This window comes from Tyto alba, unplaced genomic scaffold (genome assembly GCF_018691265.1).
Source record: "Tyto alba isolate M040663 unplaced genomic scaffold, T.alba_DEE_v4.0 Super-Scaffold_48, whole genome shotgun sequence".
NCBI lineage: Eukaryota > Metazoa > Chordata > Aves > Strigiformes > Tytonidae > Tyto > Tyto alba.
This window is the reverse complement of record NW_024881324.1, coordinates 23,651,174-23,674,518: the sequence shown is the minus strand read 5'-3', so window position 1 is coordinate 23,674,518 and position 23,345 is coordinate 23,651,174. Positions and strand designations below refer to the sequence as shown.

The window sequence follows — 23,345 nt, the reverse complement described above, 5'->3', positions numbered from 1 at the left end:
GAAGCGTTGCTCAGTCTGACCATTGTTGCTTCACCAGCCAGGAGAACGGATTACACAAAAACCTCTAGAAAAGACAGTTATGGTCAGGAATCTTGGCAGCTGTGTTCTGCTAATGGCATTAAAATGAATCGTTATCCTCTTACTCCTTCTCAAATGTGGACACCATGGGGTCACGGATGGATTCCGTATACGTGCCAGTATGGGGGAGAGCAAAATGGGGCCCCAGTGCTGGTTTGAAACATGGGCTACTGCTGAAAAGTGTTAGTGCTGAAAGAGCTAACAGAACCTTTCTAGTGGTGTTCTTCTTTTTATTTATGGCTCTGTCTTGAAAAACAAAAACCAATTTTCCATATTTCTTAAGTCTCCATTGCTTTGTTAGACTTCTCTCATTTTAATCCTGGAATAGCTTAGTTATACTTTATATTGATGTCTGCCTGCCTTCTTTGGTTAGAATAAATAATTTTTCAAACAGCCATGGGTTGAAAGCTCTTTAAACTGAAGGAGTGACTCTCTATAAATAGCTTTTTGTACAGCATGTGAGACTTAGAAAGTAAGCTCTTTTCTGTTACATGGTCTGAGCTGACCAAAATTGTGAACTGGCATACATACAGCCTCGATGGAGGGCTAGTCTACATCAAACGTAATATAATCTAAAGCAATTGATATGCATTCTGAACTGCAGAAATTGAATTGTGGCCATATTAGGTATTAATTACATTCATTGACCCAAAATGAAAGCCAGAGCTCAGGTGAGGGGGAGGGAAAGGGACTACATCCAACTCCACAGCTATCCCTGCAAAGTTATTTTTCTTCTGTTTTCTTTTAGTGAGTTTAAATTTGATAGCTCTAGAATGGACAGATTTCCTACTGATACTTAAATGGAAAAGAAACCCAAGGTATTTTATTGAAATGAGATATGCACCCGATCACCTTTCCCGATTTCTAGTTTTCATTTCATTCCTGCTGCATTGTTTGTTCTGCCTTTTGGGTAGCTGCTAGCTTGGAATGGTTCTGGCTGAGTAATTATTAAATCGGATTTCTGTCTTGCCTGGTTTGAACATAAAACTCTTAGTGCAATTTATGGATTGCACTAGCAGCTCACTTTGTATCTTGCCAAATGGACTTATTAGCCTCCAGTCTTATGTAACCTTCCCTCTAGAAGAGCTGAGCAGCCATCTCAATATAACCTGAACCAAAACCAAGAAAAAGAAAAGAGAAGGTACGGTCAGTGAAGATGTCTGAAAGAAACTCAGGCGATCAATCAAGATCTGGAGTCTTGAATCCAAGGTGACATATCTAACTGCCTATATGGCTTATTGTCTGGCACAGCTCTTTGGGATTATTAGAAACACTTTACATTTTCAAAGCGGGTTTCTCAAAGCAAACCATTATCATGTTGGGACACAAGACAAAACTGTCTGATAGATTGGTTTGATTCTGCAGTCCCCCTCTGTCAGTTTGCACCACTGAAACCAAAAAGCAAACTCTGCCTCTTTCCTCTCAGCCATCTATGGACGCTCTGAATATGTGTTAGCTTATTGCCAAAACGTGGCACTGAGGGAGTATGACAGGCTCCACATGACAGCATTCGTTGATGCATACCTATGGTTCTTCATCTGGGTCAAGAAACGCAGCTCTCATTTCTCAAATTTTGGAGAACATTGCCAGTCTTAATAAAAGATTGCATAAGATGTCTTGATATTTTGAACAGCCATTAGAGGACTGTAAATGAATAGTGGTGAAAAAGATCGAGAGAGATATTTGTAAGACACAAATAGAAATCAGCTGCTTAATGCTCTTTGCTTGCCAGTGATTGTTGTGTACCAGTTCCATGTTATTTTGATAATCCTTCCCCAGTGACTAAAGTGAAACTGGTAAGCCTGGTAGTTTGAATGTAACACTTTATTTAAAAAATGAAGGGGGGGAAGGGAAAAAAAGTAAAAATCCTGTATAAACATGCGTTCTAAATAAGATCAAAAAAGAAAGTCTGGAACATGAGATTTTCTTTTGTGTTAAATGTACTGTGTTTTTAAAAAACACATATTGTGCTAATGTGAGAACCAGGAAGTGAGAATGAACAAAGTGACAAACTTAATATAATAGACCAAACTACAGCCTGGTAGAAAATGTATATGGCACGAGTCACTGTCCAGGAAAATGAATGCAAAAAGTTTTTCAATATGTTGAGCATCTGGGCTTACATTTTCCTCATTTCTTTTGAGCATGTCTTTACTACAAGACACTATTACAACAGAGCTGTGAGAAGCTGAGAGCTGATAAGGTGCAGACACTGATACTGTGGTCACGAGGAGGAGTTTTTTCTTAACAACATGAAAAATACTTGTAATTCAGCCCAAAGTCTTGCAGGGTTTAATTATAGGTGGTTTTGATGTTATGCAAAACATGACTTGACTTGTATACATTGACTTCAGTACAGAATTTTTCATTTAAAATGAAACTTCACCCACAAGACTAAAAGTCAAAAGTTGTTATTCCAAGGAGAAATGCAGCAGCTCTTCAGGAATTTGGTGTAAAATATCCTGTAAGTGCTGCTGAGGTGGTAAGTGCGTTTCGTGTTGGTTGCTTGCAGGAGGTTAAATTCCACCAGAGGCGTGATGTGTAATAAACTCCTAAAGATGTAAGTGTACTCAGCTTTCTCATGCAATGTTAAACTTGTGGATATTTTCAGAATAACGTTTCAATTACTAATTTAACTGTCATTAGCAGTTGTGTATTAACTGGAGGATGAAATTGGTTTAGTCCTATGACTCTTGCGTATACCTTAATTTCTGAGGAATGCTGCTGTGGTGTTCAGGGCCAAGGTTATTGGGAAGGTGGGCACATCACCAGTAACCGAAGCAGCTGCATATTCTGTGATGGAGATTTGAGAGAATAGAACTGGGAGTGTTTTTTAAAAATCAACCAACCTCTTCTGATGTCTAGACCTGAAGCTGCGGTACCTCCTGGAGCATCAAGTGGATCTGCAATCATTTCGTTTTGAGGAAAAATAGAGAAAAGCTGTTGCTGCATCTTAGTAGAAAGCTGAAACAGCTAAAAGCAGATAGAGAATGTGTTAACTAGATCCTAAATCTTATTATACTTTAGTAGTTAGGTAATGGAATAAAGAAGTCAACAACAAATACTTAATTTAAATAGCTAATCTTTTGTTTTGCTGAGTAAACTAGATATTGTGTATTTTGGAAGGAAGCTCTTGCACTGCTCTCATGGACACCCTGGCACACAATGCAGTGGAGGGTGCTGCATCGAGTGGCTGGCAGCTGGTCTTGCTTCCCTGTTTTCCTTCTTTCTGTGGTGCAATTGTGGGGTGACGTGCTGCAGTCAGAAATGGTGCACTGCAGTACATGTGGCTGGTATTTAGAAAAGAAAAACAAAATTGAGAATTGGATTTGGTTCATAATTATAAATGGGGTTTCATTGCCTGTAGTGAAGTTGTCATGCAAACAGAAGAAGAAAAAAACATAGTCTAAGGATTGTCATGATCTATCACAGGTCCGAGCTGTCTGTTAAGTCCTGGTCCTACCTATAAGATGTGTTTTTATAACCAGGGTGTATGCCCAGTGCTTCTTCCAGTGAGCAGCACCACGAGCAGCTTAGAGATGGGAAAGGAAAATGCTGAAGAATTTAGCAGTCACTTGGAGAATCCATTTTAAAAATAAAACTGGTATGTCCAAGATTTCAAAGTTAAGGTATGCATTTCTTATAGCATACTGTAATTTATATTCTAAGGAATGTCTGAAGTTTGATTAAAACTAGTTTGAGCAGTTAAATGGGCATTAAGTACTACATTTTTTTGAAGTGTGGAATGTTAAACAGATACAATGTAAATCTAGATCCCCATAAATAATTCTCTCCAGTGACAGTTCCCTAGTTAAATACCCTAAGGCCTTTTTCAAAAAGTGAACGTGACTCTTCACGTCCTTGTTAAGGAAATGGCAGGTAAGTTTACTATTTATGCAAACAGTAACCAAGAAATTTTGCTATTGAAGAAAACATGTAAATGAGGATTGTACAATAATTTTTTTTTGGTACAGAAGGCATGAATTTGAAATCTCTTCATGTGCCTCATACTGTATGTTCTTTGTTCAGGATGAGGGTAAAGAAATACAAGCTATAGGTGTTAAGCTTGTAAAAATTCCCTTTCCAAATGTGCAGTCCCTCCAGGAATGAGGTATTCCCACATGTGCTCTCCACTAGGATTGTAGTGTCGAGGAGGCTAATGTTTTCATTTCGTACTAGCATCTGACTGTTACATTTTTGGAGTGTCTCTTTTGGAGGCACTCAAAACAGTTCAAGGGTGTGCAAGCTAAGCATATTTGAGGTATTGAGATTCACGATAGAGATAATGCTGGAGGGACAAAATTCAAACAAAATGAGAATGAGAAGGAAATCATCCCATTATCTAGGCTTTTATCACCTTGTGTGTTTCTGTAATTAGACACGGTGGTGGTGTCTTAAGTTTTTGAGAGAGGCAAAAAGTGGCTGGCCATAATTGGAATAATATGTGTGGAATCTTGCCTCACCCTCAGCTGTGCACGTTCCTGAGACCTGAACAGTTTGAAAGATGTGGGCAATAACCACCTCTGAAATTTATATCATTTCTTTTTTAGGAATTTAATTCTAGGATACAGATTAGAAAACTCTGGCTAGTGTAAAATATGTATTAAACTGCTTCCTGGGGAGTCATGCACAAACCCCAAAGTGATGTGGCAATTTAGAAAGAATAAGAAGGAGGCTTATATTTTTGGCTTAGTCTTTCGGGTTATTTTGAAGCCTGCAAACTGTTGCTACAAGAGGTGTTCTTGTAAAATTAATCTTAGTCTCTGCAAAACAGGTGTTTACAGCAGAGTTTCCCCTTCCAGCCGTGTGCCTAACAATAGTGTGATTAAAATCTCAGTCTGGGGCAGGCTGACTTTTGGCTGCATGTATGTACCTGCATGAGCATGTCTGCAAGCTGCTTTTATTACTCAACAAAAAGAACATATGCAGCTAATCTGAATGTAGGAGAAATGTTTTGAGCATGAGCTGGGTATCAAGTCTGTAGGAAGGCTGGTAGGCTGAACGAGGCAGGTGAGGCAAATAGAAATCGATGGCAGCATTTTTAATTTAAGCAATGAGAACATTGGATGAACTGAACGCAAGGCTGAGCAGCACATACACTGCACTGTGAAACTAACCTATTTTATACTTCGTCTGTGTTGCTCAGTTTTTAATATGGCTTGTGTTTCTGTTGTAAACAATGCAAAACAGGCTTCCAGGAGCTGCCAGGGATGAAACTGGAGGCACTGGCAATTGTTTCTGCGCTGCTGGGCAATGCAGTGTTGTCTTGAATCACTGGAAAAAAAAGAAAAAAACAAACAGTTGTGGCAAACCAGTGTGGTTCTGATTTGAAACCAGCAATAGGAAAGTATCATATAATGCTAACACCAGAATGGATCAGCTGTAGACAATCGTCTAAGGAGAAGAGGGATGATATTTCTATCCATATTAACAGGTCTAATAAAAGATGTTATCTCTGCCTACAAAGCTCAGCCTTGGCTGGGGTGGATAGGGAGTTCGCACGCAGCAGAGCATTTCTTCCATGCTGTGGTTGTCTCGGGAAGGCAAAACTTGTCCCTGTCCTGCTCATATTTTCTGCAAGATGGCTTTGTAGCTGGAGAAGCTAAGGCTTTATCATCTCAAAGAAATGAGCCCTCTCCTACAGAGCGGCCCAGCAGCACACAGGCCAGTCCTTCCCTTCAGTGGCTTCAATATGGGGTGACACGTGCAGGGACTGCATAAGGCAGTACCTTGATGTATTTGTTTCTGCAGAGTCTCCTACACCTAAACTAGTGCTGGTGTCTGACCAGGGTCAGACTGGGTAGTGGATCTTCAGTCACTATGTGTCTCCAGGTTTGTCAGCTGTACAGTCCTCCAGGGCAGGAGGACACAAGTCCAAAGTCTTCCATAGTTACTTTCAACGTAACCCACAAAATCTTCATCATTCTTTGATCAAATAATGGATACATTTTATTTTTATTTAGAAATTCTGCCTAGCTATGTAGCTTTTTTTTCCACACAGGAATTACAGAAGAAGAATTATACATACAAAGTACTTGTGGTTTCAGGTTGATGCTAAATGAATTGATAATTTTGGCAAAACCTTTGCCTGTAATGAAATGGCTGGTCTTCATTCCTGTTCTGTTCTTGGAAAAATAGGTACCCAATTGATGAATTGACACATACCTCAGAGCTCAAGTATTTCACATAAATCTTTAGTAATATCTCAGGTACAACTTTAAAATTTGCTCTCAAAATAATTGTCATGTGATTATTAACTTTTCTGATAACTTTCTGTATTATTAGGAGTTATGCTTCTCAAATGAAGCAGTTACTCATGTACAGGTTCTTAAATAGCCAGGCACAATTTTAGATCGGCCTGCAGTTTGCTTAAATTACTATCTCTCATAATTGGAGTCTAATACCAGTGATCATAATTTAGATATGTTAACGACAAATGGCCAGTATTAGTAAAAGTACATCATTCTTCCCATTTTTGTGTGTCCCCAGAAATTCTAAAACAATATAAAAATTGAAGTTCTTATTTTTTATTTTTTTGAAATAAATTTGCATCAAATGTATTCTACTTCTCACCAGAGGAAAAGAGAACTGAAATCTGGCTGAGAATTAAACCATTAGGCTTGACAAAGGTTTCTTAGAATTCCCTTATTGGCTACATATTAAAAGAAAATAGGTCAGTACCAAAATTAGAATTGGCTTCTTTGAAAGATCAAGGTTAGAAAATCAAGTGAACCCAATTTCTGTGTTTTAAACATTCATTGTTCTTTTACTCTATACTCCTTTACTAAATCTTGAGATTCATGAGTCTTTGGAAGAAGGAAAGGTGGCACAGTAGTTGCAGGACTGTGCGCATGCTGAGAGAAGGAGAAAAAATTTCCTGTGGCCTGTGAAGGAAACAGCACAGGTGCCAAGCTGAGATGTTCCCAGTTTGTTATTGTGTGTCTCGTGTCCCACAGCAATCAACACACCAAATTCTTCAGTGTTAAGGTCTTGGATTGAGCAACCAGGGCATGTGGAGACCACAGGCCATGTTCTGTTGTGCGCATCTAATGAACTAGCATCTTGTTACCCTCCGATATGTGCAAGTGCCACGTGCAGGCGGTGTGTGGCTCACAGCCCTGCGGGTGTGGCGTTGGACGAGGTGCCTGGCCTCTGGGGGCACAGCTGTGTGCCACCCCCCCGGCCCCTGGGGGCACAGCTGTGTGCCACCCTCAGCACCTCGTTGGAAGGAGAAGTGGTCCGGTGCGTGTTCCCTGCTGCTTCCCTCGCACCAGCACCACAACCCACCTGACTGTAGGACAGCTGGTTGCCATCGCTGCTGATATGAAACGTAAGGAAAACAGAACAAGTAGGAAAGGAGAAAGGAGAAGTAAAAGAGAGGAAATGGGAAAGGGAAGGGAAGGGAAGGGAAGGGAAGGGAAGGGAAGGGAAGGGAAGGGAAGGGAAGGGAAGGGAAGGGAAGGGAAGGGAAGGGAAGGGAAGGGAAGGGAAGGGAAGGGAAGGGAAGGGAAGGGAAGGGAAGGGAAGGGAAGGGAAAAATAGAAGAGAAGGGAAGAGAAGAGAAGGGAAGAGGAGGGAAGAGGAGGGAAGAGAAAAGAGAAGAGAGAGAAGAGAAGAGAAGAGAAGAGAAGAGAAGAGAAGAGAAGAGAAGAGAAGAGAAGAGAAGAGAAGAGAAGAGAAGAGAAGAGAAGAGAAGAGAAGAGAAGAGAAGAGAAGAGAAGAGAAGAGAAGAGAAGAGAAGAGAAGAGAAGAGAGAAGAGAAGAGAAGAGAAGAGAAGAGAAGAGAAGAGAAGAGAAGAGAAGAGAAGAGAAGAGAAAAAGAAAAGAAAAGAAAAGAAAAGAAAAGAAAAGAAAAGAAAAGAAAAGAAAAGAAAAGAAAAGAAAAGAAAAGAAAAGAAAAGAAAAGAAAAGAAAAGAAAAGAAAAGAAAAGAAAAGAAAAGAAAAGAAAAGAAAAGAAAAGAAAAGAAAGAAAGAAAAGGAAAGAAAAGGAAAAGAAAAGAAAAGAAAAGAAAAGAAAAAAAAGAAAAGAAAAGAAAAGAAAAGAAAAGAAAAGAAAAGAAAAGAAAAGAAAAGAAAAGAAAAGAAAAGAAAAGAAAAGAAAAGAAAAGAAAAGAAAAGAAAAGAAAAGAAAAGAAAAGAAAAGAAAAGAAAAGAAAAGAGAAAAGAAAAAAGAAAAGAAAAGAAAAGAAAAGAAAAGAAAAGAAAAGAAAAGAAAAGAAAAGAAAAGAAAAGAAAAGAAAAGAAAAGAAAAGAAAAGAAAAGAAAAGAGAAAAGAGAAAAGAAAAGAAAAGAAAAGAAAAAGAAAAGAAAAGAAAAGAAAAGAAAAGAAAAGAAAAGAAAAGAAAAGAAAAGAAAAGAAAAGAAAAGAAAAGAAAAGAAAAGAAAAGAAAAGAAAAGAAAAGAAAAGAAAAGAAAAGAAAAGAAAAGAAAGAAAAGGAAAGAGAAAAAGAAAAAGAAAAAAAGGTCACTACTACTGATTTGTGAAGAGGCTTGAACCTGAGTGAGAGCTATCATTTCTGTCCTGTGAATTCCAAGTAACATCAGAGGAAAAGTAAAATGTGTGAGAATAATTGAGGAAGAACAGAAAAAAAATGGCTATTTTGCTAAAAGGCAAGGCTAGCAAGTCTAATCCTATCTAGGGATATGCTACAGACATTTTCTGACGTTAACTTGGTAAACTGATTGACCTAGGCTGGTGAGGTAGGAGAGTGTGTGTGTGTGTGTGTGTAATGGGAAGCATGAAATTGTACTGCATATTTTGAGAAGTAGTAAGTTCTTTTTGTTTTGGGTTTTTTTTTTTTTTTTTTTGCCTTTCAGTAAATCTTTCAAAAATTGTGTCTGGAAATTTCTTGTGCCCTTAAGTTCCTATATATGTCCTTTTATAAAAAATTGGTTGTTTCTCTTTAAGCAGCATTGTAGAGTACTTCAATGAGGTACAGAGGTGTAATGTTTTCTTCAATATATTTTTATTTGTTTTCAGCAACTGGGGGGGTGGGGCAGTTTCTGGGTATTTCCTTTGATTTGGAGTGTTGAAACCCTGCCTTGGGAGGGATGTGCATTTTACAGCTTTTGTCTGCAGGCGATGTGAGATAACGCATGCCTGGGAACAGGCTTGTGCAAGGGCTACTTTAGCCTGACCCACTGCACGTGCCTACATTACGCTGAAGGCAGTGGAATTTCAGAAGATACCTAATGTCTTCCTGAACTGTTTTTTCTGGAGGTGGTCTGGGCTCCCCAAACTTCGCATGAAGCTGAACAGGAGCTTTAGAAGTTTAGCTTTGGCAGTCAGACTACACAGGTGGTATCTGTGTTTTTGTCCTTTCCTTGTGCACTATTCTCTCTACTGATAATGAGGGTGATAGCAAGTCCATTCTTGTAATAGCCAGACCTTTTCATGGGATATGAAAGTGTATGCTAAATTAAATGTTTAGAAAATTTATAAGCACATAAGAAATCTAATTGGGAAGACAAATCTTTACTGACAGAAGAGAGAGATAGTAAGTCTAATTCTAGTGACTTTTTCAATATAGAAGCATAATATGAAATATGAAACTTAAAAATAATATTTATTTTCCCAAACTCTAGAAAGGTATGCTGCTTGTGTTCCAGGGACTCATCTTCATCAGATTATCTCAGTCTTCAGATATAAAATATAAAATGTTCTGAGTTCTTCTTTCTGCTGTATTATTGTCTTATGGACGTTAACTCTTTTTTTGATGCTGTTATCCCAAGAAATCCTGATTATCACAAATATTCAGTTTTCGCAGTGCTTAACATGCTCTTACAGGTGATTATCTGTAAGAGGTGACTCTTACAGATAGTATTTTGTAATACAAATATAGTCAGATTATTTCTTCTATGCAATAAGAAAGATATCTGCGCAAGTTCTCCAGTTCTCTTCCTTTCTGCAGGAGAACAGAAATTTCAGGATAAGCATAATGAACAGCAGCTCTTAGAAACTGAAGAAATCCTTGCTGCTGTTATAGAAGTCTTCCACAGTGGTCTCTGGATATGTTTCTTCTTCCATGAGAAGAGCAATACAGTCAAAGAATAGTGGGCACGTTGAGAAGCAGATGAAGTCTATTATGACTTTGAAGTGTTGCATTTAACCTTGCTCTTCTGAAGAACTGGTCTGCCAACTGGTTCATCAAAGTTCCCTGAAAAGAAGTGCTATATTGCAACTTCTGGTATAAAAACTGCATCTAGACTGTCTCTCTTTGGACCCTTTTATGTCCAGTAGGGAAGAGGCACAGCCATCAGATGCTGTGCCATTTTACAGGAATGATGCTTGGCACCAAAATTTTCCAGGATCTTCCTTTAGGACATGCTTCCTACAAAGTGCTTTGCACTCAGCTGGTAGATGCTAGAGCTAGTTCAAAACCACTGCGTGCCAATGGTAGTGAAAGTAACTGAAGCCGTACTGGGTTTTAGCCTGTGTGGTAAATAGTTGTAGGCAAATTTTTATTCTGGGTCTGTCATTCACAAGGTCGATGCAATGGTTATGGGGGCTAGGAAGAAGCAAGGGGAGCGGGAGAGGCTGAGCAATGGAGCCAGGGCCATCAGTCTCACTGGGACAGACAACGTATCTCGTTTTTGTTAGACTTGAGTCCTTTTTGGGGGGGATGTGGGTGTGTAAAAGGTCTGTACTCTTGTGAGTGTTAATATGTAGGTAGTAATACAGATTGTTTTTAACACCGTATGAATACGTACCTCAATGACTTAATGCACTTTGCTCTCTGTTTCACTTGTGAGACATTTCTCTGAGATTCACTTTCATGTGGTACCAGGCAGGATTATCCTTGTAAGACTATCCAGCACAGACACAGAGATGTTTAAATGCCTTGATCTACACGCTACTTTTCTTCCAGGTATAGCTGGTTGTAATTTTAAAATATTTTTTAAGGTCTGTTTTGTGTCTGCTGCACCCCAAGACATTTTGCACTGGATCGTTCAGAGCTGTGCTTCAGGCACAGTAAGGTGAGCCAAAGACTAGATCCACATCTGTTCGAGGCAGTGGAGCCTGTGGGGGCTGTTTCAGGAGAATGTGACAGGAGAGCCCAGATATGTTGTTCTTGGGAGAGCTAGGGTGAGGAGAAGTATTTGTAATTCAGATATAGGGGGAAAGGAACATCACAGCATTGCTACCTGCAGGGCTGGGTGATGACCCTGATGATTGCTGTGCTTTTGCATGATAGCCTGGCATAACTATTATGATGATGATCTAGGTGGCTTTTAAATAAGGAGATGTGAGATTGTGTGTCACAAAGAGCAAATCTATTCTGTTATAAAGTAGTTGAAACTATGCTAGAAGGTGACAGTCCATTTGTAACTGTAAATATTTACTAATAGAACATAATGATAGTCTCTGAATCTCTTCCTGATCTTCTGCTCCGGTACCTTGAGCCAGCTGGCTGTGATGCAAATTGAGACACAGCATTTTCACAGTATACCTCTGAGCAAAGACAGTGCATATTTCTTTTCATAGTTGGGGACCATATTTCTCATATGCACTCTTCCCTGTTTATTAATGGTCCTTTGGCATACACATTCAGTAGCCAGCGATATCTGAGTTTAAAAGCTTTTTGTGGAAGAAAATATAAATTGCAGTGAGATACTACTACTCATGAAATAGCAAAATCTGGAAAAATACGGAAGATGCAGCAAATTAAATTGGGTTTGCGGTATCTGGGCTTTGCTGGGAAACAAATACAGGCTTAATTAGGGATTGCAAACTGGGATGCACACATGACTTCAGTGTAAATCTCTGATCCTGCTGACTTGCAAAAGCCCTTTCAAAGTATTTGGTTGTAACCATACATAAACCAATAATCTGGAGCAATATTTATGTAGTATCAAGAAGACTGTGAACTTGCCGGATAACAAACTAATGCCTATAGCCTGCCCTAAATACCTAAAAAGCTGGTGTCTGCCAGGAAGGTAGAGATTAGATTGTTCAGCTGTGACTCTGTGAAAGTTAATCCTTTTACTGTGGTTCCCATAAAATTTCAGACAACAAAGTAGTGTTTCAGTAACATTACATTGCTATTTTGCAGGGCTGTGTGCTAACCCTTCAACAGTATTTGCAAATAGCTATTCTTATTGAGAGCTGAAATCAGAAGGGTCTCTGCTGATCATAAGACCTCATTTTTGCCCAGGACATGTGGAAAGTTTGCTGTTGGTCTGTGCCTGGGCCTTGTATCCATGTTAGCAGAAAATCTACTGAGAGGCAGCTAGCTCTTAGTGGTATTTAGAATGAATTAATATTCAGTCTTCTATGAGCACTAATTTGAATTATTCCTGGTTTGTACTCAGAATTTTGGCAAGTGTGTGAAAAATCTAGGGCCTGTAAGTCTACCTAACTTTGCAAAACAGAAAATTAAAATGATTCATCTCCCCTCGAGAAACTCTTAAATTAAACATTTGTTTGACAGTACTTTGAAAAAATCACCTTCTATTATTTTAAAAGAGTATGAGACTGGGAAATTTTTTTTCTTAACCATACATTGAGTATGAATGATATATTTGTTTTAATACCAGAAGTGTAATTTTTAGCAAATCATGGAGGTTTTCGTGTTCATTAATGACCCAATGTACCTACGTCTCCTTCTGTTTTAATAGTCAAAAGTTGGCTTTGAAGTACTGTGAAAGATTTTGTATATTCTTAGTTAAGACTCCTACGTGAAGGATATATATATACACTAATACCTTTACACACATGCTCAACATCTTTTAAACTGCTGAAATGTGTACCTTATCGTTTGTCATGCTTGAAAACCATGAGCAGAGGCTGCAAAGCACGCACCCTTCTTTCCCCCCCCCCCCCGCCCCCCCTATTTTTTATTGCGTCATGCCACGTGCCACATGTAAGCTTGCAGTCCGAAGTGCCCCTGTTTGCCTCTGTTGTCTCACCGAGCTGCTTGTGTTTCGGGCTTGCTGTGTTTCAGGCTCCGTGTTTCCCATCCTGCTGCGGCGGGGCCGTGTGCGGGAACACGGGGCTCCCGGCCGGCGAGCCCTGCGGGAGCCGAGGGGTGGAAAGGGGCTGGGTGGGCCACTCTACGTGGGGATGTCCCCTCTCCAGAATGGCTCCTGCTTCTGGGGCTGCTGGAGGGTGGTGTCTGCACCCCTCTGGGTGCAGGAGACACGTGCTCCTGGCACCCGGGTACCATCAGCCCTGCACAGAGGCTGTATCTGCCGTGGGAGCTGCGGGGGTATCAGGGGGTGAGAGTGGAGTGAGTAGATGCAGTTTTCGGTCGCACAGGGAACATCAGCTTCTCACTGACTCTAGGCTTGCTTTGATTTTTCCAAACGTTACTAAAAAGCTCGTTCACCGTCTTTGCTAGAGTGCTAGTGGACTTTGCGTTAACCAGGGATGGATGCCAAGATTGACAGCCAAGTTCAGTCTGTGCCCAACCTGAATATAAATACAGCATTTTCGGACTTCCACCTTTTATAGCTCTTTCTTGGGAGGACAGAAGAGATCATGATGTATGTTCGTCCTCCATCGTCTCGTTACTCCCTCCCTCCACCCTGAAAACTAACCAGGGTCCGAGGGGTTTGGAGAAGGGCTGTTCCTGAGGGGATGTGGCAGAAGGGGCTTTGCTGGCTGAAGCGCTGCAGGGCTGAGCGGGGCGTAAGCTCAGAGGCAGCGGTGCTCAGCAGCATTAGTGTGTTCAGCTGATGATGTCTGACCCAACTTGATGTAGTCTCTTTCTGAGGAGCCAGCATCAATTTTTTGCTTACACCTCAGCTGATTTGATTTTGATTCTCTCCATAATAAAAGCTGGGCTTTGGGTAACCACCTCCTTCTCTTTTCTGTTACAGAACTCCAACATGGGAGGCAAACTGAGCAAGAAGAAGAAGGGGTACAGTGTCAATGATGAAAAAGCTAAAGACAAAGACAAGAAGGCTGAAGGAGCAGCAGCTGAGGAAGAGGAGACTCCAAAGGAAGCTGAGGATGCCCAGCAAACCACAGAGACCACAGAAGTGAAGGAGAACAACAAGGAGGAGAAGGGTGAAAAGGATACTCAGGTTGCTGCCAATAAGACGGAAGAAAAAGAAGGGGAGAAGGAGAAAACAGTGACCCAGGAAGAAACCCAGAAACCAGAACCAGAGAAGTCAGAGGCTGTTGTCGATGCAAAAGTGGAGCCACAGAAGAACAACGAACAGGCAGCCAAGCAAGAGGAGCCGACTGCAGCCTCTGCTCCTGCTGCCAGTAGCGAAGCGCCCAAAACTTCTGAGCCTAGCAACGATGCAAAAGCTTCCCAGCCTTCAGAAGCCACAGCTCCCAGTAAAGCAGATGACAAGAGCAAAGAGGAAGGGGAAGCCAAAAAGACTGAGGCTCCCGCAACGCCTGCAGCCCAAGAAACTAAAAGTGAAGTGGCCCCAGCTTCAGACTCAAAACCTAGCAGCAGCGAGGCTGCGCCTTCTTCCAAGGAGACGGCGGCAACAGCAGCACCTAGTTCCACTGCTAAGGCCTCGGACCCTGCAGCCCCACCAGAGGAAGCGAAACCTTCTGAAGTTCCAGCGACTAATTCGGATCAAACCATAGCAGTGCAAGATTAAACTGGACAGCCTGTTGAAACAACCACTTAAAACAACCTGTGTCTTTTTTTTATTTTTTCAGCTATACTAACTCGTTTCAGATCTGAAATAACGAATATGTATTGCCCAGAAAGAAAAGGAGAAAAAAAAAAAAAAAAAAGAGATAAAATGAAAAGGATGTCCCATCAAGTTGGGAGGGAGGGAGGGGGGGAGAATCCAAATAGTATTTTTGTGGGGAAATATCTAATATACTTTCTGCCAACTTGACACAAGTTCTGGATTAAAAAAAAAAAAAAAAGTAAAATAAATGGATGTCTGAAAGTACAGCACATCTTTTGTATCTGAACTGCTGTAAATGCACTCCACCAATGTATCAAAATCTTCTTTTTGTTCTGTAATGGGGTTTGGGAGTGATGCGTTTGATTCTGCCCACTAGGTTTGTGCCAAGGCAATCAGATCTTTATGAAAGCAGTATTTTCTGTGGTTTTTTTATTTACAGCCTTTCTTATTTTGATATTTTTTTTATGCAGTGGATGAATGCCAACTTTCAGACAAAACCCACTTAGCTGTCCACATATTTCTCAATGCCAATCCTCCAATTCTTCCTCTCCAAATATTTTTTGGGAGTAAAAAGCATTCTCATCCTACTTAGCCTACCTAGATTTCTCATGACGAGTTAATGCATGTCCGTGGTTGGGTGCACCTGTAGTTCTGTTTATTGGTCAGTGGAAATGAAAAAGTCTGCGTTCATTGCAGTTCCAGTTTCTCTTCCATTCTGTGTCACAGACACCAACACACACTCATTGGAAAACAAATGAAAAAACAAAATGTACAATGGATGCATTGAAATTATATGTAATTGTATAAATGGTGCAACAGTAATAAAAGTTAAATAATTTAAAAAATATGAAAGTCTAAAGCCTGATTAAATCTTCACTTTTACCCCTTTGGAATTAGGCAAAGGAGATTTTTATACTTACAGAAGAAGTGTTACATCTGGGGCTGTTTGCTGTCCTATTTACAGTGAAGTAGAGACAAAGAATGAACCATCAACCTCATGATCCAATAAACATGCTGCCATAAACTCCTACTTCAACAGCCACAGTCACTCACAGGTGAGGTTGGAAGAAGTGGCAAATGAACAGCACATCTCATATATGTTTTATCCCAGGCAAAGTAGAAATGGCTTTTGCCTGCCTTAACATGTAAGAAAATGCTCTCTTGCTATTTTAAAGAGCCAGAGGCATGCTGACTGGGTTTTAACAAGGAGTAAGACAATAGATTTGATAAACTGATTTTTTAAAATGAGGCAATTAAATTTAATCCTTGTCCTATTAAAATACTCCTCATGACGATACACTTCGTTCTTCTCCCCTTGCCATTGTGCAGGAGATGAACTGCAGCTGGCCAGAAAAGGTCAGTTCTGTGTATTTCAAATATGGGTAACCTTGTGTAGCTGAGCAGAGGTTAGCCTAGCATAAACAAGATTTTTCAATAGTTTTGCCTGTTTGCCCCATTTTTATTCAGCAGAATTGCTGAATAATTGCAGTTTCTGCTGAGTGGTGTCCTTAATAGATACAGACAATAATTTCAGTGCAGAGCCCAGGATTCACAAAACTGGTTAAAGAAGCATATTTGGTTTGCCCATTAATAAGCTTTTAGGCTAAGCACAAGTTCTGATAGAAGTGGGCAATTGTAAATAGAAACACAGCTTATACACATACCAAAGGGATGAGTGAACTTGTATTTAGTAAATAAGGGGAATGGTGTTTTAAAAATATTAGGAATTATTTCACATATTCTCTCTCCAAGCAGTGAGGATGATTCACTCTACAGACTTCTATAATTTTTATCCCTTATTTTATTCAGAAATACAAGGTTCCTGTACTGTGCTGGGGATACTGATGTGCAGTCGTGCACCCATAGAAAGCTTACTGGAACAGGGAGGAGTAGTTCTGTTGGGTTTAGATCAGGTCATTCACTTACACGAGTCTTGCACCACCATCAAGCTTTTGCATCCTTAATGGGAAGGAGGCAATTTTATGCACAACATGTCAAAATAAAGTGTATTATTTTGCACAGGGGAAGGTCAGCCACCTACTCTGGTTTAAAAAAGAAGGCAAACTTTTTTAGATTACGTATCTGAAGCACTGCAAGGGGCCAGGCAGATAACACATTTGCAGTAGTTAACCAAGCTTTTTGCACGTATAGCTGTCACAGTATACAGCATATTTGTGTGGCCAAGTCTCTGGATTTCCTGCAAATCTGTAAGAGCCCTCTGCCATCGTTTCCCTGTGTAGATGTGTCCTGGAAAGGGAGAACTTCTGTCCACAGATCCCCCATGAATTTTCATGAGATGAGTCCAGGATTGAGAGGAAGAGTGCAGGGATCCTGCAGTACTGTGTGGTGACGTTGTACTGAATCGATCCGAAGCTGATGGGACTAAATCTGTGCTCTGCCTTTGGGCTGGAAGCAGCTGCCAATGGACAGTAGGTATGTAACCTGTTTACTGGGATGGTATGTGAATGTGCCTACTAGCAGTATCACACCTGGACTGGTATCACACCCAGTCACTTTCAATATAATGTTCAAAATAGAACTTAATCTCTATTACTAAAATAGTTTGTCAATCAACACATGCCTTGTTTTCCCCTGAGCTTTCTTCGGTTGGCATACTTCAAGCTGGTGAGAAAACCTTGAGTGCAGTCTTACTTTAATTCTCGGAGGCAATTAAAAATACCCCCGTGCTCCACAGCTGGGTTGTGTGGATAAACCCAGTGGCCTCTGCAGCAGTTGACAGCAAACTCTTAACGCACATGCTGCAGTTCTCACAACCTGCTTGCTGACAGTCTTTTCTTCCCGACAGTGTTGGTGGTGCAAGGGAATGCTACGCCCCATGCAGCTGGAAATCACTAGCATACGCACAAAGAAGTATGCACTTGTCTTTGGGAAGCTGAGAGGCAGTGCAGCCAAAGATCGATGCACTTAAATAAGCATTCGGTATTTTCAGAAAATAAAAAGTTGCCACACCATGCTTTTAATTCTCTTATTAATAGAGGAGGCTGCAAAATTTTAACCTTGTCATAGTAAAAATGCTTAGTGTGTAGCTGGTAGTGCCAAGGCATTCTGGCTTAAGCTATTGCTCAGCAGTGCTGTTGTTCTATACCTGCATATGCAAGGAAATAAATCATCTCTGTTCAAAGAGCTTATGAACTAAGTATATATGGTTAATAGAAATATGAAGCATGTTGCTTGCCTGAAGTGACATGAGAAGAGTTTAGAGCCTACACCCCTGCTTTTCTTCACCTCAGTCCAGTATCTCATCTCCAAGATCCTCTTTTTCTGAGTTATAATTGCTCTTTAATAACAGTAAAAGTATGCTAAGGGTGCAGAGCTAACAGGCATGTTAATGCTTTGAGCATAAGCACATTGCAGATAACCTCAAAGGACCTAGCCCTTTTGTGAAAGCATGCCAAAGGAATAGAGAAATTCAACCCTGGGAAAGAACCTTTGCTATTGTTTAGAGCCCCAGCAGAGAGATGTTTGCAAGGTCTCTCTTGTTTTGCCTTGGAGACTGTCAAGAATCTGTTGCTCTCTCTGTGATGGGAAGGTCAGTGCCATTGGCTTTGCTCACACTTTACTTGCACTTTCACAGCATGGAGAAATGCAGCTGCTGCTAAATGTACATCAACTTAAATTTTTTTTTTTTTTTTTTTTTTTTTTTTTTTTTACTGTACTTGAAATGTACCTGTTGGTATTTTTATAATAACATTATGAGATGGAAAAAAACCTAAAGTTATGTTAAAATATTCATAATGAAATAGCTTCCTAGGAGCAATGCTTACCACTTGCCCTGTAGCTGGTTTCTGTACAATTACGTGTCTGTACAGGATAGGCACATCCATAAAGAAACAATACAATAAAACATTATAGCATGTGTTGGTGTCTTATGTGACAGCACTTCTAGGCATGTGACTGTGTGACTGCCAGTATCTAAGTAGTCAGTGACTCCTGAAATTCTGCTGGTGCTTCCTTGTCCCAGCACTTAACTAGGAGGCGTACCCATTCTTTGTTTCACCTAGCAAATTCCTGCTCCAGATCGGCTTGAACTTCAGCTTCATTCTACTGTACTGAGCTGAGCTTGAAGCAGTGGGTGAATCAAGCCCTCAGTCTTGCTTCAGGAGCTTCTTATCACTAGATAGATTTTCTGTGAATTTATCCTTATTTAGGCAAACTGGCGAGTGTGTCAAATACCTCAGATTTGTTGCCAGTGCTGCAGAAGGCATTTTCTCACAGGACATTTCTTCAGTACATCTACTGCTATACTTTCATTGTTGTCTCCTTGCACTGGGTTCATAGTCTTTGAGGCTTTTTTTTAAAGATTTTTCAAATACTAATCTCTTGGTTTGTTCTTCTTTTTTTTTGGTTGCATATTTTTTTCTGCACCAAATTCTCCACATTTAACCAGATTTATCTGATTTGGTTGATTTTCTGACTTTCATTTACCTTTTTTTTTTTTTTTTTTTTTAACATCTTGTTTTATATTTAACCTTCCCACCATATTTCATGCAATATTAATGCATATCAATTGCTAAGCAGTCAGATTTGGAAACCCTGGCACTCCAGTCACGGGAAGAGCAGAGCACAAGGAACAGCAGCAGACGTGTTTTCCTTCACTGCTGTGAAGAGTGTTCCTCAGGACTGGCAGAGCTTTGCTTGCTGCCACCTATCACGGTGGGCTCAAGATCTGACCACTGAGTCAGGTAAGCAGGAGGAGGTACTTTTAGTTGTTTTGTTTGTTTGTTTTTTGTTGGGGGGAGAGAAGGAAGGAGTGGATGTTTCAAAATACAGCCACAGGAGTTGGGACACGAGGCATATGACACAATGTTTTTGTTTCCTGGAGACAACACTATTGTATGTTAACTGGCCACCATAAGGTTACCAGGTCTCTCCAACTTGTCAGGATACTCGTCTCTCTTATAGCAGATTTGCCTGTGTGGGCAATAAATATTAATTCCAGCTCTTACTCTCATGGCTGTTTAAATGTATTGCCTCCATCTTTAGCTTGTCTTCCTTTCACAGTGTAAGTCGTAGATCTCTGAGAGTCTCCCATTGCATTAGGAGGCTAACTGAGCTTTTTGTTGTCTTGGTGTGATCAGGACAACTTTTTTTTTTTTGAGATTGTTCAGTCCAGTGTGGTGCAGATTTGACTGAGTTACAACTTTGTTTCACTTACTAAGCAAAAGTTCAAAGGCTTTACACGAATTTCCTGCTGAGGGTAGAGTGAAATCTTCCTACAAAACCTACCAGTCTGTTATACGGAATGTCATCAGGTTGCTGCAAAATGAATAACTTGCTAGACATCACTACTGGTTCAGCTGGCCAGTAATTTTAGATTAACACTTGGTAAAGTTCAACATTCGGTCTCACTTGAGAATTAAACAAACCATACTGGCCTCACTACATGGACAGAATAGAGTTGCTCACATTAGGAGATGGAAAAGTAATAGATTTCAAGTTTTTTTCCTCCATTCAGTTCCATCCAGTTCAGAAAACCAGTGTGAAACAGGAGTCTGTCCCTAGATGGTCTTTTCACTTTGGGAATGGGGCAAAGCTCGTAGCAGTCAGACCATAAGTCATACTAGAGAAAAAATGGTCTTTAAAACTTAACAGTTAGTACTTTAAACCTTAAACCTGAATAGTAGGTGTTCTAACCACAGGCTACACAGGCCCCCTGAGAAGCTGGGCTACTCGAGGTACCCAGTGTGGCAGGAAGCCAGCTGCTGGCCTTCTGTTTTATCTATTCCAGTGGCTCTCATTTTTAACACTCCTTTTCCCCTATTCCTGTTTTATTGGCTTTCTACCAGTTTTAGGTTTATTATGTGTTAATGAGAATAGTGTGCTGTAATGACAGACCATACTGATGCTCCATTAATAACATTTTTCTGGCTTTTAATTTTTTTTTTTGGTAGAGTTTTGGCATTACGTACAGGATTCTGGACTGGGTTTGTAAAAACTTATATGTTTATCAAGTAGAATATGAATTTATATGGTGGAAAGGAGAAGCTGGAAAAACAATTTTATAATTGGAAATTGGTGTAAGCCTGAAAGAGCAAACCCTTTATTCTTCAATGGTCCGGGATTCTGAAATGGCTCACTGTAAACTAAAAGACCCTATGGAGATTTCGAAAGATATCACATGTCAGTATACTGAATACATTGTTGGTTTAAGCTCTGCTGCTCTGTCCAATTATCTGAACTTTGTCAGCTGCACTTCATTTTTTTATTTTTAAATAAAAGACAACATTCCCAAGCTAGCATTTTTGTTTCAAAAGGGGAACAACAGTAGCTCATAATGAGTATGTTGCAAAGGAAAATTTCAATCCCATTAAACCTTGAATAACCTTTCCCAGTAGAAGAAGCTCTAACACTACTTAGGAATCTTTTCCAATATTTTATTTAAAAGAAAAGATTTCCTGAGAGCCAGTTTTTAAGGATATATTAAGAAAAGCATACTTCTATAGCATAACTGTTGATGATAAGCTAAAGGGACAATCTGATGGAGTCTGGCATCACATCACAGACTAAGGAAAGAAAATGTGGAACAGGGGAGGCCAGTTCATCAGCTATCAAAATTATTGATTCAGGTCCACTGAACTGTATGAAGATAATTTTATTATAAGTTATTCCATCTATATCTGAAAAAAAAAATATATTAGCAATAGAATGTCACATTATGGTAGGTAGCATTGAATGACTGGATATGAAAGAATTAAGATGCTAACCTTAGCGATAACATAATAACAGACAGATTTGGATTTGAATTGAAGCAGTGTATGAATGCTAATTAGGGTAGTAATGTAATTTCTGAAATAGTAAATTTGAAGGATTTATTCAAGATTTTAGGTAGTCAGTTTTTATGAGTGTTTCACAGTGTTTCTTTGAGACAAGGAGGACAACATGAGGATCAGCATATTTCTACATATTTATGTAAAAATGAAACGGAGAAGAGAAACTGAGAGCATGGAGGATTGGTATATGTTATCTAATAGGTGTTAAATTTAAACTGGTTCATCATGCTCTGCACTTAAATATATTGGGCTTGAATTTTGCCTTGCACCATATTTTGGTGTTCTATCTTAGCTGTATCACATAGATGTTGCACCAGACTTTTGGATGATATTTGAAAAGCAGCTCTGTTTTCACTGCACCGCCACTACTTTTTAACCATATCTGTCCTAATTTTATACCAATTTTTCTAGTTTAGTTTTCCAGGACCAACATAGCTACATTAGAGGAGATCTGCATAAGTGATGACCCAAACCCTCAGATGAGCCTTTATTGTCTAGACTGAGGTCTGTGCTACCGAGTTGCATCTGAGCTCGTTACCTCTGACTCTGATGAGTCCATACCAATGGCAGGGACTGGGAAAAGCTGTCACTGGGTTCTAATGTGCATTGGGTGCCCCACATCTCACTGATGCCCTCTCTTCCCAGTGCTCAAAAAGTAAACATGGCTGAAGCAGTCTTGCATGCTGAGATGGGGAGTACCTCTCTGGGCCTCAGATGAAAGGCTGAAATTTTGAAAAAAAGCTATACAGTTCCTTGGTCAAGACAAGCAGAAAATAGAAGAGAAGAATTTGAAAGTATGATAGTTGGCATAAAAACAATATTTAACTTCATGGTAGAATTTAGGTGACCAAGACATAATCTGTATCCCAAGATCAGCACCTTACAAATAGGATCACATTCAGTATTTTAGAGAAGGAAGCTGAGTATGAAAATGTAGTTTCCACAAGAACAAATACTGCTTTTACTCAAAAGCAAAACTTGTGATAATTGGAGTGACGTCTAATTTGGCAGAAAGACATGTCCACAGTTGCAGTCATTTTTAGAGAAGGAATCATATTTGAAAGCTATTTAAAGAGATTTTTTTGTGTGATGCTTAGATTTCTGAGACATAATTTAGATTAAAAATACAAGAAAATACATTTTGGTATACTCAATGAGATTTTGCAACAGCATAAGCAAAACCCTTCTACAGTAGGATGTAGGAGTGTAAAAAGAAATGAACTGTGGTGTCGGTGAAGTACAAGTTCCTAGCTAGTGCCCTGAATACATGAAACGTTTCTCAAAAATTAGAGGATAAGATGGAATTTGAGGCCACAGTTCTACACAGTGATCAGAGCTCATTTTCAGTGAATGAAAAGTCCTGTTTTAGTGACGGTATCATGAGATACCACCAGATCCAACGATACTATCAATCAGATTCAATTGCAATCAATTCTTGTCGTAATGCTTCAGCATAGGAATGACTTTTTTGAAGAAGCAACTTTTATGTGAATGGCTGTTTCCACTGATTCGATAACTTTGCAGTCCATCTTGAAAATCAGAGAATTAATTTGATAGCATTGAAAGTAAAATTCAATCTATCTGTTGTAAGTCAGTGACAGGGTAGGTATAGATAGAGAAGAAGACTAAAAAGACATTACAAGGTCAGAGAAGCATTTGGGAAGGACTTAGTCACAGAGGGAATGTCAGGAGAAGGTTGAAGTCAGTGTGCAAGGCCAGGATTATGATTTTCAGAGCACCACTTTGAATGGATATGGAGACAAGACACAAGCTGAGTCTGGACTAGTTAGGATAAATAGATTGCAGGCTAGCAATGTTATGCAAAAAGAAAGTACAGGGGGTTTGCTTGCATGTGAAGGCACAGAAAAAGTCAC

The 23,345-nt window shown here is 39.8% G+C and overlaps 1 protein-coding gene across 3 annotated transcripts in view; it reads left to right on the top strand.

Annotated features, from left to right (window-relative positions):
• The window catches only part of BASP1 (brain abundant membrane attached signal protein 1), a 54,120-nt gene extending 38,593 nt beyond the window's left edge, over positions 1–15,527 (top strand). For all 3 annotated transcript variants that reach the window (XM_042806773.1, XM_032991967.2, XM_032991966.2), the window contains exon 2: positions 13,901–15,527. In XM_042806773.1, the coding sequence (XP_042662707.1) occupies positions 13,910–14,641 (732 nt within the window). In that variant the 5' untranslated portion in view covers positions 13,901–13,909 and the 3' untranslated portion in view covers positions 14,642–15,527. The remainder of the gene's footprint in view (positions 1–13,900) is intronic.
• The last annotated feature ends 7,818 nt before the right edge of the window (positions 15,528–23,345 follow it).